This window comes from Pygoscelis adeliae, unplaced genomic scaffold (assembly GCF_000699105.1).
Source record: "Pygoscelis adeliae isolate BGI_AS28 unplaced genomic scaffold, ASM69910v1 Scaffold244, whole genome shotgun sequence".
Classification (NCBI taxonomy): domain Eukaryota; kingdom Metazoa; phylum Chordata; class Aves; order Sphenisciformes; family Spheniscidae; genus Pygoscelis; species Pygoscelis adeliae.
The window spans coordinates 2,866,550-2,884,374 of NW_008824648.1; the positions used below are offsets into that span (position 1 = coordinate 2,866,550).

At 42.7% G+C, this 17,825-nt stretch overlaps 1 protein-coding gene across 1 annotated transcript in view; it reads left to right on the plus strand.

Moving 5' to 3' along the window:
- Positions 1-7,851, plus strand: part of ADK (adenosine kinase) — a 288,796-nt gene extending 280,945 nt beyond the window's left edge. The window contains exon 10 of the mRNA XM_009322457.1: positions 6,673-7,851. Within this exon, the coding sequence (XP_009320732.1) occupies positions 6,673-6,797 (125 nt within the window). The 3' untranslated portion in view covers positions 6,798-7,851. The remainder of the gene's footprint in view (positions 1-6,672) is intronic.
- The last annotated feature ends 9,974 nt before the right edge of the window (positions 7,852-17,825 follow it).

Here is a 17,825-nt window from a genome sequence, read left to right on the forward strand (position 1 = left end):
GTTTGTGCACATACATTTGCCGTTAATAACATATATGTGCACGTGTGGAATAATTCTTAAACTACATTTTGAGAGAGAAAGTGCTAAGGTGTGTGAAGGTTGAAAGAAGTGTAGTGTATTTGAAGGTGCTTACGTTTAATTTGTCTTATATACTGTAAGTCTAATGTGTCAGACCACAGTGCCAAAATACATGAAAACAGAAGCCAAATCCCACCCTTATTCAAAAACGCTTCCATTTAGAATAGCCAACATTCGGTTTGATAGCAATGGGCAGGGCCTCTGGCTTACCACAGTTCTTGGCTGTAATATCCACCATCTGCCACAAAATTAAAAAAGGAGAAACCTCAGCACGTTGACGTACGGTCGTTCAGTGGCTATATTGCAGAATCATCTGATGCCAACATCTTTTACAAAATCTAGGTTGGCTGGCTGGCTCTTGGCACCAGCGTTGCTAACCACCTGATTACAACTGACCAGACTCGTGCTACCACAACATTAACCCACTCCAACAGCGCTAAAAGACATCCAAAAAAGCCTCAGTCATATCGGTTACAAGGCTTTAAATTGCTAGGGTAATGTTTCTTGAAAACTGCATCTTCCCACACTGCTGGCCTGGAAAGCTAGTGGGATCACATAAAAATAGATGAGTGTTCGAGCAACTGTGATAAATGCTGTATACGAACGAGAGTGTGAAAAGGTGCTTGCGACTGTCCCCCATGGTGGAATAACACCATTTTAAAAAAGGCGGTTCACAAATTAAGCCATAGAAACTTTAAATACAAGAAGAGGAGGCAGCTCAGCTGTTCATGATCCTTTCTGTGGCTGAGACAATTTTGCTGGTCAATGGCCTGGCTAGCATGGATTATATCGGGTGCTTCAGGGTTGAGCTGGAAGAGGAGGATTGGCTGGGAACATCACATAGCAAAAAGGTTTTGAGGGGCTCTGACTCAGGGTCAGCTTGTAATTGTTTATGATTAATGCATTTGATAATTGCTTTTTTTCCTGCTTTTCTCTCCTGCATTTAAAAAAATACATTCATTTTGCCTTGGGCATTTTTATAAAGGTTGGAAGTGTGAGAGAAACTGCAGAAAGACGAGTAGTGGGGGAGCTGGGTGTCGGAGGCTATAAACGGATTTCCAGCCAGCATTAGTAATTAACAGTCATTAAAATTAATTGTCAAGTGTACGATTTGAAATGAAACATTTGGCTTCAATATGAGCTGTTTTTAAGTGTTGTTAAACCATTACTGATGCAGACCAGAACTGTTTTAAAATCTCCACTATTGGACTCCCACATTCCTACCCAACTGCACTAGCACTAGGCGTTCATTCAGAATTACCACTGATAATCTGGAAACAAAACTTTCAAAGAAATCACTGATTTCAGTGAAATTGCCTCTGAAACGTCTATTTTGCTGGCCACAAGAAAAGGAACTTGGTTGTCCTTTAGTGATTTTTAAGTGCTACTCAGCTCTCAGAAATAACAAAGTAAAGACAACACCTTTTGTGTCAGTCAGTGGACTGTCTTGCTGTGTCTTTTCAGACTTATATTGACATCCCCAAAGAGATCTGAGCTGGTTTCAGTGAGGGCCTCGGTTTGGGTCTGGATTTTGAGGCTCAAGCACCACTTCTGGCACTTGGCTTACGAACTTTTCATTTGGTGGTGAGCCCAAAAAGGAAGAAAGCAACTTGGCTTTTCCGTCCCTCATTCTGTTTGCAGACCTAACAATTATAAACATTGTCTTTGAGCATATGTAGTAAGGAAGCTGGAGATAATAAAGATTAACTCTCAATTATTTCAGGCACACTTTTCAGAGCAAAGTGATTTCAGAGACGCTTTTCTCTACTGAGCAGAAAAGAAATAATTATGGGCCAAGAATAGCTATTGGTGTGTTATGATCTATCATCTGGGAATGCAAATGCATTTTGTACCACTCTAAGGTTTAAAGCAGCTTTTGAAGCGAAGTTGTCTTTCCTTTCTAGGAAAATGCTGAATAAGTGGGATGAATTGGACACAGTTCCAGATAAGTTCTTACCATGACTAGGTACAAGGTGGTTACTTGGCTGTCCGTGCCTGTGAGGGACAAAAGGCATCCCAGTCTACTCTGAAAGCTTACCGAGATGGCTAACTACAGCAAGGTGGCCTACCAGACATCCTGCAGCTGCCATTTCTCTTACTCCATAAACGATAAACACTTTGGATGTCAGGGCAGGAGGCAGACAAGTGGGAAAGCCTTGAGCGTGGTTCTTGCCTTTGTGTTCTAGCGTGAAGAGAGTGGTACACAGTGCATGTAACCGTCCACAGCTTCAGCAGTGTCGAAATGCTAGTGCAGAATAGCTGCAGTTGGAAGATGGTAGACAATATTGCCTGAAGTTGTTTAGGTAAAATATTTGAAGCGAGGTTGTCTTGTGTAGCCAAAGTACACAACTGCTTTCTGCACTCCATTCCAATGATCGCCAGGAACTAGTTCAGGGCATGGCAGAAGTGAAAACAGTTGCTGAGCTACTTTAGTATGTGCTGGGATGATCTAGTTCTGTGATCCCAGGCCCATGATACAGGATCAGAGTTCAGTCCTGCCCTTTCTGTCTGTGAAATTGTAGGAGGAGTGCGAAGTAAGTCTGAAGCCATGTTCACTTATCTTCTTGCATTTCCAGTCATGGCACCTTAAAGAGATTACAGCCTTCAACCGCTTATCATCTTCCCTCCATTGCCCTGCTCCCTGGGAGAGCTGTTGGAGTACTCTCTAACCCACTTCAGTTTTGTTGTGGTTTAACCCGGCAGGCAGCTAAACACCACACAGCCGTTCGCTCACTCCCCCCCAGCAGTGGGATGGGGGAGAGAATCTGGGGGGGGGGGGGGGAGTAAAATTTGTGGGTTGAGGTAAAGACAGTTTAATAGGACAGAAAAGGAAGGGAATATAATAATAATGATAAAAGAATATACAAAATAAGTGATGCACAATGCAATTGCTCACCACCCGCTGACCAATGGCCAGCCAGTTCCTGAGCAGTGGTCGCCGCCCCCCGGCCAGCTTTCCCCCAGTTTATGTACTGAGCATGACGTCCCATGGTGTGGAATGTCCCTTTGGCCGGTTGGGGTCAGCTGTCCTGGCTGTGCCCCCTCCCAGCTTCTTGTGCCCCTCCAGCCTGCTCAGTCGGTAGAGCACGGGAAGCTGAAAAGTCCTTGACTAGTGTAAGCACTGCTCGGCAACAACTAAAACATCGGTGTGTTATCAACATTGTTCTCACCCTAAACCCAAAACACAGCACTGTACCAGCTACTAGGAAGAAAATTAACTCTGTCCCAGCCGAAACCAGGACAAGTTTAAATCAGCTGGGTTAGCAAAGATCTACTATTCAACAGCTTACTGTTTAATCTGGCTCATTTTGACAGAGTATCAGGTTATACAAGCAGCAAAGAAGGATGGTGAAAAACAGATGGGGCAGTAACTCCTTCAGCTGGAAATGGAAGATCTGAATCCATGCCTTGAGAGTATGACTCATGGGGTTTGCATCACAGTATCTTATACACTGGAGGAGGCAAACTCTGAATTCTATTCTGACCATGTTGCTTTTTACTGCATTAACTAAAAAGAACATTCTGCAGCTAAGGCAGCCAACCTGGTAGAGCTCTTTGTTCCTCTGCTCAAACAACAGTGCTTTCTGGTGTTCCCTCGGGGTCTGCTTTGCCAACTGCCTAGTCTTAGTATGTGATGTAGTTCGGTATTTGTGATATGTGTGTTTGTATTGTCATTCGATGTGATATTGTGTCAGATACTGCTATTTCTGTTTCATCTATGAAACACATACCTTTCAAGAGAAACTCAACAGACAAGAGAATGGTTTGAGGGCAAACTCCCCACTGCAGTTTCTACATATCTCATGTATGACAGCTGTACTTAATGTCATTTCTCCACCACTCTGAAATCACAGAGATCTCTCATTTCTGTCCCCAATTAGAACAGGATGCTTTATCACCTGATTCTGCTTTCACTTAGATCAGAATAAATAAGAAGTAGCTTCACTGAAGACAAAAGATACGTAGTAGCTTGAAACTACAGTGAGCCTGGGAGGTGATGACAGTCTCAGCCTAGTTGGTATTGAAAAATAATTCATGTTTTCTGGTCCTTCGCTCCTTGGATTTTCTCATCTTCATATGTGTTTGACGCCTGGATCATAAACATACAGGACAGTTGTTCTTTCTTATATAAACCCCCCTCTGAATTTATGCTCCGCACAAAACCTCGCCTCGTGTTTGCCTTTGGAGGCCTGCCCAGTGCATCTTCGATACTTACTGAGTCAGAAATGGACTGTCTTAACAGCCTCATTTTACATACGGTTACAACTTGCTCTCAAGTTTTAACCACCCAGAAGCACACTGGCAAGCTTCTGCCTCCCAGGCAGTTTAAATTTAATGATTGACGTTCTCCACGTATCCAAGAAAGTTTCTCCTAAGAATGCATGTTAATTTAATGGAGAGCAGACCATTTTGATCTCGTCGTTCAGAAACGGTCTGATTTCTGCCAGGCATGCTGTCTGAATTTCTCAACTGTTACCCAGCTATTACAGCTGGACCATCCTGCCACAGTTGTGTTGTCTGTCATCCCCTGACTGCCATCAGTGATAGCACTCACAGCGCAATTTCTTCCTGTTTCGGATTCTCATCTTTTATACTGAAAACTCCTGTCTTCTCCACTTGTGCGGATGGACTTAACTTTTGTTGGTAAAGCAGTCATTTTTTCCCAGCTAGTGTCAGTCAGTATCTGTGAAATTCCAGCTAATATGTAGTTCTCTATAAAAGCATTGGTGTCACAAACATACGCGTTTTCTCCTAGCTGTCAACTAAAACGCCTACTTTCTATGGCCTCCCTATTCCAATGAAAAGTATTTGATTTATAGATTTAGTAGTTTCAAACTCTTCTCCCACTCGGTGCAGTTTAGAGAAAACTGTACATCAACTAGGCTTCTTTTCACTATCAGTCATGACCGAGAAGCCAAGATAGATCTTGTTTTCAAAATGGTATTTGAGGAATCAGGAGTTGTCTCTGGAAAAAAAGAGATCTTAGATTCGTGAAAACGGGGTCTTTTGCTCACCAGTATTATCCTTCTTTAATCTAACCTTATTTTTCATGTTTTACGTGAATTTTAATCTTCAAGGAGCAGACATTATTGCATAGGGTAAAATATTTTTATCATCTTCTAAAAATATGCTCTAATGTGTCACAAAAGGAAATATTTGGAAAAGGAGCATAGGTTAAATGAGAGCATCACGATATAATGTAGAGCCTTTGTTCCAATAGTAACCAAGCTGAACGGAGAAAGTGTGTTTGAAAGCAAGCTAGCAAAACATATCATCTTTGAATCAAAATTTGTAATACGTCAGAAATTGGTACCTATCAGCTACATAGTACTTTTGAGAGACATGGTTTCAAGACTAGATTTGTACTGTTAAGGCCCAAGGCCTGTCAGAGCGTGACACAGGAACTTGAAATGGTGGATGAAAGCTTTAAAAAGAACACGTTTCAGCTTGCTAGAATTCTGATTTTCCTGGGCAAGTCTCACTTTCCTTCTGTGATTGGATGAGGAAGAGAGCTACATCTGAAACATATTAAAAACAGGATAAAAGTGAATAAAATATTACCTCTAGAATGAGAGAGCGAAGTTTTAAATTATAAGATACTAAGTTTACTTTCCACATCTTGAAAACCTCTTCCAAATTTAAAATACGTATTTCACCTCTGCCATAAGTTCTGTCATGCTTTTGATCACAATAGTTTCAGCCAAGACAAAATGTTTCTGAAATGAGGGACTCAATCCATAAAATTTCTGGTGCCACTTGTACTTAACGTTTCCAAGTACCTATGAATAATCTCCTTTTTAGGACTCTCTGCTTGTATTCATTTAAAGAGGTGCTCTGGTTTTCAAAACACTCAGCTCCCAGTGACTTCTGGTTTTCTAAGCCATGCACTCTAGGGCTTTGTTAGCTAAAGCAGTTAACCAAGCGCCCCGATTCTGAGAGGTGCTTGGTTCTCCATACGGTTTGCTGTTCACGTAGGCATATGAACATGCTAAGAGGTACCCACTGTTTCTGAAGCCTTAGGTTAAATTCCCCGTGATCGAGGGCAACAGATGTCATCTAACTTTCCTCATCAGGTAAAAATTTCTCACCTTCTTTTCACTGTCAACACCTGTAACTGTGAATATAGATAACGTTTATTTGTTATGTGCCTTTCTCTTTTTTTTGAGAAAAGCTTGCAGAGTGACAGTTGTGGGGCTGTAGCTGTAGCCAGTATGAACAGAAGGAGCTCTCTTCAGCAGGGAAAACTGCTTCTCTGTTTTCAAAATGGTATTTGAGGAATCAGGGTTCTCCCTGGAAAAGAAGAGAGCAGGAACTCTGGTAAAATCATTTTGACTGATCACTAATAAAGATCACTCTTGATAATCTTTAATTTACTTGAAGCTACCAAATGGAGACTTCCAGTAGAAATAACAGCAGCAGCACTCCGACTCAGCAGGTCACTCAAGCGCAATACTAAATTTAACCTAGCCAGGCTACCTGTGTACGTACAGTTAGGCCGGTATTCAGTGCTTTGCCCTGTGACAAACTGATGCACTCAAAAACCCTAATCTAACCATTTTCTTCATTCTCTTTCTCTCCCGCTTTGTTCCGTAGGCTTTCTCTCACAGCTCGTCTATGACCGACCAGTGAACGAGTGCATCCGGGCTGGACATTACGCAGCCAGCGTAATTATCAAGCGTTCAGGTTGCACCTTCCCAGAGAAGCCTGACTTCCACTGATACTGGTGAATTGGAGGGATCAAGAGTAACTCCCATGTTGCCATGGGATTCCTGCCTAAATTTTTCCTCCTTCCCTTTCCTCACCTTTCCAATTACCTGCATCAACGCTTCTGTACTTCTGTTCATTGTATTCTAAACAAAATATATATTTCTATGGTGTTTTCCTTTTCATACCACTACAATGTCTCAGTAGTCGTAACTTTTGGAAGCAGTGCTAAGTGAAGCTTATTCTCTCATCCATCAGGAAAAATTGTTCCATTTACACAGTTTATAAGGAAGCCCCATGTAAATGACACTGCTGATTAACACCATTAAAATACTTCTGTTGAATTATCTAGTTTGTATCCAGCTGTGGCCAAATCGTACTCAACTTCCGTGAAATCAACAGACCTGACTTTATTTGTCACTTAACGTTTTAAAACAAGAATTGTTCTTTCTATGTAGTGGAGTCACACTAGTGTAAAGAGCGGTGTAAACGTCCCAAGAATTTCCTTACATACTTGCGCGTACAAGATCTGGCCGTCAGATCCAGCCCAGCTTCCACAAAAGTGAATAGCTATTTTGTCCGTAATTTAAGGACCTGATCCAAAGCTGATGTCATGCATTCAGTCGTCTTGCACGGAGGCCGGTAGCTTTGGGTCTGGCACTATGTGAGAGCAGGGTCTGGCCACTCTATGTACAGTCACATTCATCTGTCAGGTGAGCTAGCAGATAGGTACTTTCAGTGATTTCATCAGGGCAGGTGCGTGAGCTGATGATGAACATAAACCTACAGATAGATCCTGTTTCCCCCATGTGAGCTTTCTAGAGGCTGTATTTAATTAAGGTACACATAGTGAAAATGAGGTACAGAAATATTTATGCAGGATATATTGACAGGATATGCCAAACGGAATCTCTGAAACGCACATTTTTAAACTTTTAATTTACTTTGGATAATTAAGCAATATGGTGGATTTTGTTTGTATTTACAGTATTCAGAGGTGATCTGACACTGCATTCATTACTTTGCTATGTAATTTGATACTGATAAATAAAAAATTGTCATACGGTAACACCTGTTTTTGCATTGGTATGTGTCCGGCTCTCCTCCGCGTATCGTACTGAAATGGGAACAGGAAATGTGTGCTTAACCCACAGTACGTGCTAGATCTCAACATTTTGTAGGTGACTTTCAGCGTCCAGGTGGGTGTTCAAGGGTGATCTCGGCAGTAAGGAAGGGAAGGAACATCAGTTGGGTGTTTGTACCACAGGAGAGATGAAAAATAAATGGCTAGGGTTCATCAAAGAATGTTAAGTCAGTGCGGGCTTCGCACTTTGCTGCATAGCATGGAACAAGGGATGCAGAGATTGAATGTTGTTCTTTCACTTTGTGTATTGCAAAGAGCATGGGGAGAAATCAAGGCTATGATCCCGATTCCCTTGTTTGGCCCAGTATCCAGCCTGATACATTGGACAACAGGCTGTGTGGTCTTAGAGATCACCTGATGGGATCCCTGCAAGTACATCAAGAAGCTTCAAACCGGCCACTTCTGAAAATCCTTGTGGGGCCACGGAACTCCATCGTCGCAAGCACAGGTCACTGCATCGTAAGTACAGTCTGTTCTTCAAGGGCTCGGGCTCACAGTTTCTATCTGAAAAAGGTTGCATGTACAGGCCTTGTCTCTCTGTGGACCTACTCATGAACAGCTTTGTGCAAATAAGACTTGTCTGGTTTCTTCATAGCGCTACTCTCGAAAGAGCTTTGGACTCTACATTTCTCATGTTCTAGCATGGGAGAGAGGAAGAGGAATGCATGTATCGGAGTGAAAATGGAACTGCAAACAAAACTGAAGGAGGCTACAGTGTGCATGGCCTTCAGGCTTTATGGGTTGATCAGAAGAATGTTATTTTTTACATCTCATGGTTAATTTTTAATTCCTTAACTTGATGTATCCATGCGATATATTTTAATCAGGAAAAGCTGACAGGCCAAGGAAGGACGTGTTGCAGTCCCTGCTTTTAATGTATGGTCACATATGCCACACCACGCTTACTGCATGAATTGGGCTGTCAGTAAGGAAAAACCCAATGGTCTAGTGGTTAAATTTGCCGTTCCCTTTGCTGTGCATCCGTGACACTTTCCATTCCTTTTGAAACAACTTTATCAGTGTCCTGCCCAGATAATTATGGCCCATTTAAAACAGAATGTAAATATGTAAACATTCTTTACTGTACCAATGAAACTACAAGACAGCGTAACTACTGTAAAGGAAGGGAGGATATGTAAAGGAAGGTAGTCATAACATAGCGGGGGGTTCTTTCTTTCCTTCTTTCCTTCTTTCTTTCTTCCTTTCTCTAGGCTATTCCTTGCTTTCAATTCAGGATGCAAGAGAGTCAAGTCAGAGGTTCTGTTCTGAGGTTTTCCACTGACGTGCTTGGTGAGCATGGGCTCCTGACATTTGGCTCTGAGTGTCAGCTACAAAGCATAATTTGAGGCCAGTGGGAGCAGCTGAGGAATAAACTACTACCCAATTCATGGAAGGGCATCAGAGTCTGACCTGCTCTATTTAGCTATTCATTATTTCTCCAATATCTGTCAATGGATATTCTTGGATGATCTATAGATGCTTAGAAACGTATTGCCAAATCATGCTAAATAATTTCAATTTGTGCTGTCAAATTGCCTGACGGTTTCATTCTGGATTCTTTTCAGGATCTGTATTTCTTTCCTGCTTCTCACTGATTAAGGGGGTTTTTATCTATATAGTGGATAACGGTGCCATCCTTAATATTCTTTCTCACAAATATTCTTCCTCTCTCTTTGGTCCTCTACCGGCTCATTCCACCCAGAGGCATGTTACAAAACTGGGCTTCCTGAAAAACGTCATTGAAAGAGTTGTCTGCCAGTGACATGTGCCACTGTCTCAAATCCCAGATGGCATAACTGAAGTGGGTCTGTCACTGAGCTTGAGCCATCATTCAAACCCAGAGTTCTTACCTGGGTTACTTTCAGGAAAACGAATATTGGAAATCTATTTCCCGCTAGCCACCAGCCCAAGCATATCACCCTCACTCAGATAAAACTCCTCCCTTTTGCTGGGAATACGACTGCATCTCCTGTGCCCAGCATCATGCATTTTAGGCTTGTTTTAGTACCACATAAGTGGGTAGCAATGCTGCTGAGATCAACAGGCAAGGCAATAGGCCTGGTATTCAGAAAGCCACATGCTAAATAGCTGAGAAGAATTAAGAGCTGGGCATCAGGAAATAAAGGTTGTGTTTCCGTTTCTGCAGGTGATCCACTTTGTTACTTTGGGCAGATCACTTTCCTCTCTCAATCTCTTTCTGTAAAGAAGGTGGTAAGCTCAATTAGATGGTAAACGAAAGAGACGAAGGTGGTAAGAATTCAAGCAGGGCAGTATCAGCCACATCTCTGCCTGTACTCATTGCTGGTCTTTTGATTATTTGCATTTTCCCTTTTGTACATGAACTAATTTAAAGCTATTTGTTTACCCTTGAAAAACAGTGCTAGCGGTTACTACTTGTATGAGGGTTAAGGCAGGGAAGGCAAAGGAGGGGAAAGGAAAGAAAAAAAGCTTTACTTATAAAGTGAAGTAAAATATGCTACATGAAAATGACAATAGAAATGCACACTGTTTTAAGATGACAAGTCTGGGAACAATCTTTAATTTAAAGGGTCTTATCCGCAGTTTTCATAAAGAAATGTTAATTAAAAGTGTGATGACATGTTTGGGATTTAAAGGAAATCATTCTGCAAAGGATTTACAGCAATCACAGCTCCGGAGCATTAGGATTACAGATCCTTGTGCTGTTCCTTTTCAGCGATCATGTGATTGGCCTGCTGTTAAATATAGCTCCCATTTAGTGAATTGAGACAGGCATGGGAAAGGTAGGGATAGTTTCCCGTTAACCAGCGGGATTTCAGAGGTGTTGGAGATTATACAATTCATTAGTTTTTACATAAGATCAAAGGCAGAGAGGAAGTCTTAATTTGGGCACCAACTGCTACTGTCTGAAAGTCTTGCAGATTAAATGAGAAGAGAACATGTGCGGTGCTAACTGCTTGTGTTAGAGCATGAGCCTATTGTTTTATATCTCACTAACTCATTGTTCGCTTCCCGGAGATAACTCTCACACTTAAGACCTTCAGAGATAGTTATGTCTATTGTGAATAGTTCAGCAACCAACTGGCTCAGAGGTTATTGCCTAAGCATCTTTCCCTTGGTCTAATCCCCTGCAAGGTTTTTTTCTGAGCAGTGTTGTTAATCTAAAATGACTGCTAACTGACTCCTGTGTCAAACATTATTCATTATGTGCTTTAAATGCTTCCTGCAGAGGCCAAAATAAATTTTGCTTTTTAAAAGTGGACCACAAGGAGTGCCTATGTAGGATATTTCCTAAAAGATTAGGCTCAAAATGGCAGCTAAGATGACGAGGGGAAAAAACTGTGCTCAAAACAAAGCTTCACAATTTAACCAGGGACATACAAAATGGTCAAACCTCAGTTACCAAGACCCACTTTTAGAATTACCTGTAAGCCGTTCCTGTGAGAGAAAACACGCACCCTTGCAGGGCAGGAGAAATATTTTTATGGAGATATGGAATAAGCGACCTTATTAGAAAATGAAGGCCAAATAAGCAAAATTTTTAAAAGCGGTAATTCTTTTGTGTCTTGTGTTTTTTTCAGGTGTCACTGGTGTTGGCATAAAGCGAGAGGGGGTTTTTGTGTCGATGGCACTGACAGGCCTTGCATGCGTAATGACAGTATGGGAAGAGAGACAGACAGATAGATTTGAATAGCAATAAGGTGGGTTTTCTTCCAGTGTGAAGAGAGCATGGGATTCATGTGTACTGAGATGAAGTATAGCCTTGCTGCACAGTGCAAATATTTAATGCTGTTCTAACTATCCCTTGGTTATTGGAGTGTGACAGTTAATAGCCGTCAGCTGCCAAACCCAGTGAACAGTTTGGTTCCCTAAAAAGAAAATGAAAAGTTGAAAAATGAAGCCAAGTCAGACTAGAAACCCGCAAATCATAAATGTGCTATAGCTTAGCAGGCAGATCATCTCCAAAGTTCAGAGCCATGTCAACCTGAGCTGCTTCTCAAATGAGAGCAGGATCGAGTACGTCTGTCGTCTAGTCCTAGCTTTGCCAGGTACTCGCAGGCAAGCTTTGGCTGGGCTTTCTGCCTCCTGAGGCCCTGTTGCTCCCTAGCGGTGTTTGTAAAGGAGATTGAGTAAAGGCTGGAATGAAGAAAAGCAAAGCATTATCATTATTCTGGATCAAATATCTCAAGTCAGTGGTGCAGCGTAAATGCATAGAAAAATGGAAGAGCTCCTAAACTGAGTGCGAGAGAAATTGTGTGCTTAGAAGGCCTCCCTGTCTGTGGTGCCATGGAGATGTTAACATTGGTGTAAAATATTGCCCTAAAAGAAGAATCACGGTGCAATAGTAACAGCATATGAGAGAATATTTCAAGAAATAGATTCAGCTTGAAAATCACCTCTCATTCTACATATTATTCTTCTTATTCATGCTAGAAGTAACACTTCACTGTACTTAAAAATCGCTCTATTTTGAACGTACCTGCTTTTTGGGTCCTTGGGAACAGTTGCATGCCCTCTTCCCCTATGTATTTGCCGGCTGTTCTTACGTGATGGTAAGTACCAAATGTAGGTGATTAGAAGGCCATGCTCTCTAGGCTCCGCGTGTAGCCACTGGAGACCGTGCCTCCAGAGGACAAGTTAGAGCAGGGAGCTGAGCAACAACTCCCGAAACGCGCTGCAGGCACCTCTGCTGGCTCTACGGAGAAGGTAGGATGGGACCTACCTACTCTAAGGCTGTTAGCCATCCAAAGCGGGAGCAGAGAGGGGGACTGCTCTTCCCTGGCCTTTTCCCTTTGTTGGTATTGCACTTTTCACGGAAAATAAGTAACAAACAGGCAAAGAAAGCAGCAAAATCTATCACTGTCAGCAAAATGACTCACGTTTAAATTACCTTGATCTTAGTTTCTTAAAATTATTTGGATTGCAAGTTAATGATGATTCTTCTAATCTCTCCTCTTCGTATTAATACTTGTGGTAGATACTGCACAAAACCCCATTGCTCATCTGCTGTTTGGGCGGCGCTTCCTACATAACCTTTTGTTTCCATAGGGTTTATCTCTCTCCTGAAGTATTTCCCCACAAACACACCTCCTGTCCCAATTAGTGTCAAAAAAGAGTAGGTTTGGGGTTTTTTTAAGGGGTGAGGTAGTTACCAATCACAATTGGGTTTTCCAAAAAATTAGATTGTTGTCATATCTGTGGATCAGTGAATTATAAATTAAATCATTGATCCAACTTCGGGATTCATTTTCAGGGATATCATCTATTGGTGGGACTATTAATGGCACTCAAATAACTTGCAGAATTCCCAGGGTTTTTCTATCAACCTGTCACATGGACAGACCTATTTTGGTCTGGCCTGTCCTAAAACATAGCCAGCTGCTGTGGCTGTCCTGCAGGGTAAGGACAAAGCGCTTTCCTATTCATCTCCCAAGGTCAGTACAATAACAAACACATTTTATGTCTGATAGTGAAAAGCATTTATCAGTGCAACTTTTGCATTCCGTAAATGGCCACAGATTTCACAAGAAGAACACCCGGGATTTAGGGAAGGTTGTGCTCCAGATACATGGTGATTTGTATGAATCATGAATACATACACGATACATTTCATTGCCTAAAATTAGCAGTAAACCAGCTTCTGGAGGCTTGATGTTTATTATGCACCACAGTGTTTCAGGACAAAGCAAGAAACAAGCTTTTAGCACATAACCTGGCAAATTCAGCTTGGGAAAGGAAGAAATTAATTTGGAATGACGTGTCATAGTATGTTTACTATAGAAATTTATGCCAGCTCAGAAGTTAGCCCTTCTACCCCCCCAGCAGCAGCAGCAGCAGCTTAAATTGGGCCATGGGAGTCTCACAGGGTAGGAAGATATTTGAGTTTCCCTGAGGCTCAGAGTTCTGCCCTGAAAAGAAGCCTCACATATTGTTGTCTCAAAGAAAAAAGATAAATTGTGGTGTGCTTGGGTATTAACTTGCGCAGTATCAGCTACAGCTTTGCAGTTTGGGTTGACATGCAGAAGTACTGTGTCATCCTTTGCATGACATAGCTGCACTCCTCTGCCTGACACAGTGTTTCCTTGTCCCTCTTGATATTGCCTATAAAATCACAAGTAGCACATTTTATTTATCCTAGACTTGTAACTTTTTCCTAATGACCTCATTTTTCTAAAAGAGATTAAGATGGGGCAGTGATGTGGAGGACATCTCTCCTGTATCGTAGTTCATACCTTCTGAGACAATCGGCTTCCCTGAAGACTCACTCACTCTTTGCTGAACGGATGATGGAAGAACTACTCTGTGCTAAAAAGGCCAGTGAGATTTCTAATGATCCATTGTTGCTTATGCCTCTTCCCCTGTTTCACGCTGTAGTGAGAAATCAACTTGGTTGAACCAGCAGGCAGCCCTACCAAAGGACTAGCCTCTTTTCTTTAATTGGCTTTAATTCTTGTTCTTTAATTTTCCTTGGACATATCCTGCCCATGTACTAGCCCATCCTGATGCTGTGATATCGAACGGGATCAGAGCACAGGGCATTTGACATTGCAGCCCCGTATTGCAGTTGGATAAAGTTGAGTAGTACACAGAGCAGCAAGGATCACGAGGGGCTTGGTTTACTTCCCCTCCAAACACTACTGGCAAAAAGAAAGCAGACACAAATGCCTGTTGCACAGGTCTCTTGCCTCTCAGTTCTGCTCATTTAGCTCAGCTTAATGATTCTTTTTGGCTGCCTCTTCCCTTCCAAACCATAGCTGTGAATATTCATCTTTAAAAGTAAAGAACCAGAGAAGTGGGCCTTCATGGGACTCTCACCGGCTGCCACTCCTGCTGACAAAAAAGATTGCAAGAAACAAGAATTTGAATAAAGGACAAACGTCACATATGCTGTGTGCTATGGAGGACAAATGCTGAATACAAAATATGTTTAATTGCTGAGTTAATTATCTCACTAAAGTCTAAATGTTGTTTTTCGGCACTCCCCCCCCCTCAGTTGTTTACTTTTATCAGTTAGAAAATAAAAAATCAATGTCATGAAAAACATAATTATATTCCTACTAATCTGGAGTGTTTTCTCATTTGAGTACTGCAGTCTGATGCGTTTTATCACTTTCCATCAGACTATAGCAGTGGAAATTGCCAGCTAAAAGCTATGGCTTTAGAGCAAAAAAGGGGAAGAAGAAAACCCGCCCCAAAGCCATGTGCCTTGCCAATCAAATCTTATTCCTAATGACAAAGCTTCTGCGATTTCCTTTCTGACAATACATGAATAGCTAGTGAATAATTGGTTCAACAGGAGCTTCATTAAAGTCCAAGAGAGAAAGCAGGATCTTTCATGTGAATAATTTGGAATGATTGGTAAAGATGAGGCATTATTATAGGATTGCCGTCTGCTCCACAGTCAGAAATATGCAGCCTCTTCCTTGCTGAAGTGTGAAAACATTTTGTAAATAGTTCTAGCTACTCCCAAGCGGTGGATGATCTTGCTACTTAGTGAAATGACTTTTTGGTTGCTACTGTTTCTGGGTTAAATGCACCCATTCTCTACACAAATGGAAAGTAATTGAGCTTTGTCTGCGGAGCCCAGCTGCGGACACATCCTCCCACTCCCAGCTTGAACAGGTATTGATGTAAGCCTCGGGTGCTTCTCCTCCACCACCGCAGCGCAAAGGGTGGTGACACCGACCCACAGAAACCCAGACCCTGTGACTGTGTGCCCCGGCTCACCCCACCACACTGCTTCACTCCAGTCTGGGCTGGAGAGTACATACGAGGTAAGTGCATCGGCCTGTCCTCAACGGCTCTGCCACCGCAGTCTTCCTGGTGGGCAAAAACAATATAGAAAGCTCAGCCTGGCACCTGGTCAGCAGAGCGATCGTTACCCATGAGACCGACCTGTGGCCGCCGTTTACCGGAGCAGATGAGTCCACGTCAAACAGCCACCTCAACGTGAACCACTCTCCTCCCAGCACTCTTACCACGACCCCCACGTAGCAGGGCAGCGCAATACGGCAGGGTCCTGCCAGTAAACCACACAGATTCTCCTGTCACCCTCCTGGCAAGCTAGAAAAAGGCAAAAGGAGCAGAGATGAGCCCGGGATTTCAGGGAGTGACCAAGCCCTGGCGCTGGGAGCTGACACCCTACACAGACAGGCCAATTTTTGAACTTTAGATCTGGGCTCCCTCCTCCATGATGAGAGCCCAGGCCTGCCAGGCCCAATATTTCTGACTAGAGCCAATTAACCTCATGGCCTTGTTTGGAATTTCATACACCCCTAGGTTTGCCATATGGCATCCTAAACTTTACATATACCTCAGATTTTAACAAATAACCATTTTTTTAAAGGAAGGACCAGTTAGTTTCTTTACCCTGCAATAACAGATGCTTCACCTCACATGAAAAAATCATTCAGTGATTCTGGCAGCCCCTGAGCTGAGTCACCCGACTCCAGCCATCTTGGATGTGACCTCCACATGGGGAAACCCAGCAGTAGGGCAGCCGTCTCCTTGTCTGTACCCCTGAGGATAACGAAGCCTCCTCCAGTATGTCGTCTCAAGACATCACCTATGAAGCTTTAAAACAGTCAGTGAATGTATTAAAATATCACTTTAAAGATAATCTCATAGGGTCATTCACAGTCTTGAGGCAGTGCTTTGTTAGTGAAGCACAGTGTTGGGGTTTAGGGGTTCAGAGTTTCTTACTGTCTGTTGAGTCTTTTTCTAGGTCGAGTTGGAGACGGCCTTGTGCAGTACCAGTATGGCTCTAAGCGCCCCCAAGGAAACAAACCCACATCCCGGTTGGACCCTTTCCCAAGAGGACCACTGTGTAAAGGCAGGTGTCGAGGAGAGCGTATTGGATGAACGTTTGGCGAGAGTGACCGTACGTGTGCCAGTGGACACACGTGCCCTCCTGCTCTGGCCTCTGCCTGTTTTGACAGGAACCAAAAATCGGGGAATCAGGTTTTTGCCCAGTGTACCCACTGTAGCTCAGCACAGTTATGCTAATGTACAGAGACATAACGCAACCTGCCAGAATTTGATTAATTCCTGCCAAATTAATGACTTCAATAAATAACAACAGCAATGTTGAACATGATCCTACTCCTCTAGGCAGTGAATAAAACAGCCTTCCCAACTCAGAGGCTGTGGCCCGATGTCAAGTGGCTGCAACCCAGCCAACTCAGAGCAGCTGAGGAGGCTACGTATACCGGAGGAGATTCACTGCAGGGTAACTTATGGAGAGAGAGGCAAGTTTCCTTTGCTATGAGTGCTCATTTGCACAGACAACAGTTAATCTGAGCTGTCCCTTTACCGTGCTGAGGCTCTGAGGCTCCTCACCCCATGTGTGCTTGAAATGTGGAATGCCACACTATCCCTGCAGGACTGAGAATCTCCAGAGGGTCTAGAGCCTTGGCAGATCTTTCCCTGAAGTTTTTGAGTTCACAGACAATGGCCTTGTTCATTTTCATATCCTTACAGCCTACTTTTAAACCATTTACCCCATCTCTTTCTCTTTTCACAGGTCTTCAGGTGTCTGGTCAGCAAAGTGTGCATTGCTGGCATTAAATAGCCCTGTCTGAGAGATGAGAACTAATAGTATCAGGATTGATATATGAAAAACATCAACAAATTCAGGGCACGCAGCAACAGCGAGCAGGATTTCTGTGAACAGTTTTGCCATTCATTACCAAAAAGAAAATATTTGTCATCTCTCTTCCCCAGAATGTTTTTACAATGGCAGCTGCTACCTGAGCTGGTATTTGGGTTGCTGAGCAAGTGAGCAGCATCCTAAGGAAATAAACACACAGGCAGGTGTGCAACCATGCTCATTTGCTGCTTTTTGAGGGCAGGAGAAGGGTGATGTAATTAGCAGACACATGTTTAAATTTTTAATTAAGAATTTTAATGGATTATTCAC